This window comes from Apteryx rowi, unplaced genomic scaffold, assembly GCF_003343035.1.
Source record: "Apteryx rowi isolate R43461 unplaced genomic scaffold, aptRow1 scaffold_35, whole genome shotgun sequence".
Taxonomy (NCBI): Eukaryota; Metazoa; Chordata; class Aves; order Apterygiformes; family Apterygidae; genus Apteryx; species Apteryx rowi.
In genome coordinates this window covers 3,147,160-3,148,386 of record NW_020449974.1, presented here as the reverse complement: position 1 = coordinate 3,148,386, position 1,227 = coordinate 3,147,160, and the positions used below count along the sequence as shown (strand labels likewise).

General features: G+C 58.8%; 2 protein-coding genes across 7 annotated transcripts in view; one reads left to right on the top strand and one right to left on the bottom strand.

Annotated features, from left to right (window-relative positions):
* CTNNA2 (catenin alpha 2) overlaps positions 1 to 1,227 on the bottom strand; it is a 418,807-nt gene that overhangs the window by 156,367 nt on the left and 261,213 nt on the right. The window lies entirely within an intron of this gene.
* The window catches only part of LRRTM1 (leucine rich repeat transmembrane neuronal 1), a 2,173-nt gene that overhangs the window by 543 nt on the left and 403 nt on the right, over positions 1 to 1,227 (top strand). Inside the window, exon 2 of the mRNA XM_026072720.1 lies at positions 8 to 1,227. This exon is cut by the window's right edge and continues 403 nt beyond it. Coding sequence (XP_025928505.1) covers positions 8 to 1,227 — 1,220 coding nt within the window. The remainder of the gene's footprint in view (positions 1 to 7) is intronic.

Sequence of the window (1,227 nt, the reverse complement as noted above, 5' to 3'; positions counted from 1 at the left end):
GATGTAGAATTCGAGACGATTCAATGGACATTCTCGAGCGCATTTGGAAATATTATTGCTAATGGATTTCCTTCTCATTGGTCTCTGCTTAAACTGGCTGCTGAGGAAGCCCCCGGGGTTGATTTTGTGTACGCTGGGTATCGTTTCTAAAATGCTGCCAGCCGTGAATAGTGGGTGTCCGCAGCTCTGCCGGTGCGAGGGCAGGCTTCTGTACTGTGAATCACTGAATCTCACAGAGATGCCTCGCAACCTGTCGGGCATGATGGGCTTGTCTCTGCGGTACAACAGCCTCTCAGAGCTGCGTGACGGACAGTTCGCGGGGTTAATGCAGCTCACGTGGCTCTATCTGGATCACAATCACATCTGCTCGGTGGAGGGGGACGCCTTTCAAAAGCTGCGGCGGGTTAAGGAGCTCACCCTGAGCTCCAACAAAATCACCCAGCTGCCCAACACCACCTTCCGCCCCATGCCCAACCTGCGCAGTGTGGATTTATCGTACAACAACCTGCAGGCTCTGGAGCCGGACCTCTTCCACGGGCTGCGGAAGCTCACCACCTTGCACATGCGGTCCAACGCCATCAAGTTTGTGCCCGTGAGAATTTTCCAGGACTGCCGCAGCCTCAAGTTTCTAGACATAGGATACAATCAGTTAAAGAGCCTGGCTCGAAACTCTTTTGCGGGCTTGTTCAAGCTCACCGAGCTCCACCTGGAGCACAACGATCTGGTGAAGGTGAATTTAGCCCATTTCCCCAGGCTCCTCTCGCTGCACTCCCTCTGCCTGCGGAGGAATAAGGTCACCATCGTGGTGAACACGCTGGACTGGATATGGAAACTGGAAAAGTTGGACCTGTCGGGCAACGAGATCGAGTACATGGAGCCGCACGTTTTCGAGAGCGTGCCCCACCTCAAGTCGCTGCAGCTGGACTCCAACCGCCTCACCTACGTCGACCCGCGCATCCTGGCCTCCTGGAAAGCCCTCACCAGCATCAGCCTGGCCTCCAACGCCTGGGACTGCGGCCGCAACGTCTGCGCCCTGGCCTCGTGGCTGAGCGACTTCAAGGGCCGCTACGACGGCAACCTGCTCTGCGCCACCCCCGAGTACGCGCAGGGCGAGGACCTCTTGGACGCCGTCTACGCCTTCCACTTGTGCGACGAGGCGGCGGACCCCACGAGCGCCGGCAGCCCGGCGCCCGCCACCAACGGCAGCGAGCCGGCCGCGGGGCTCAG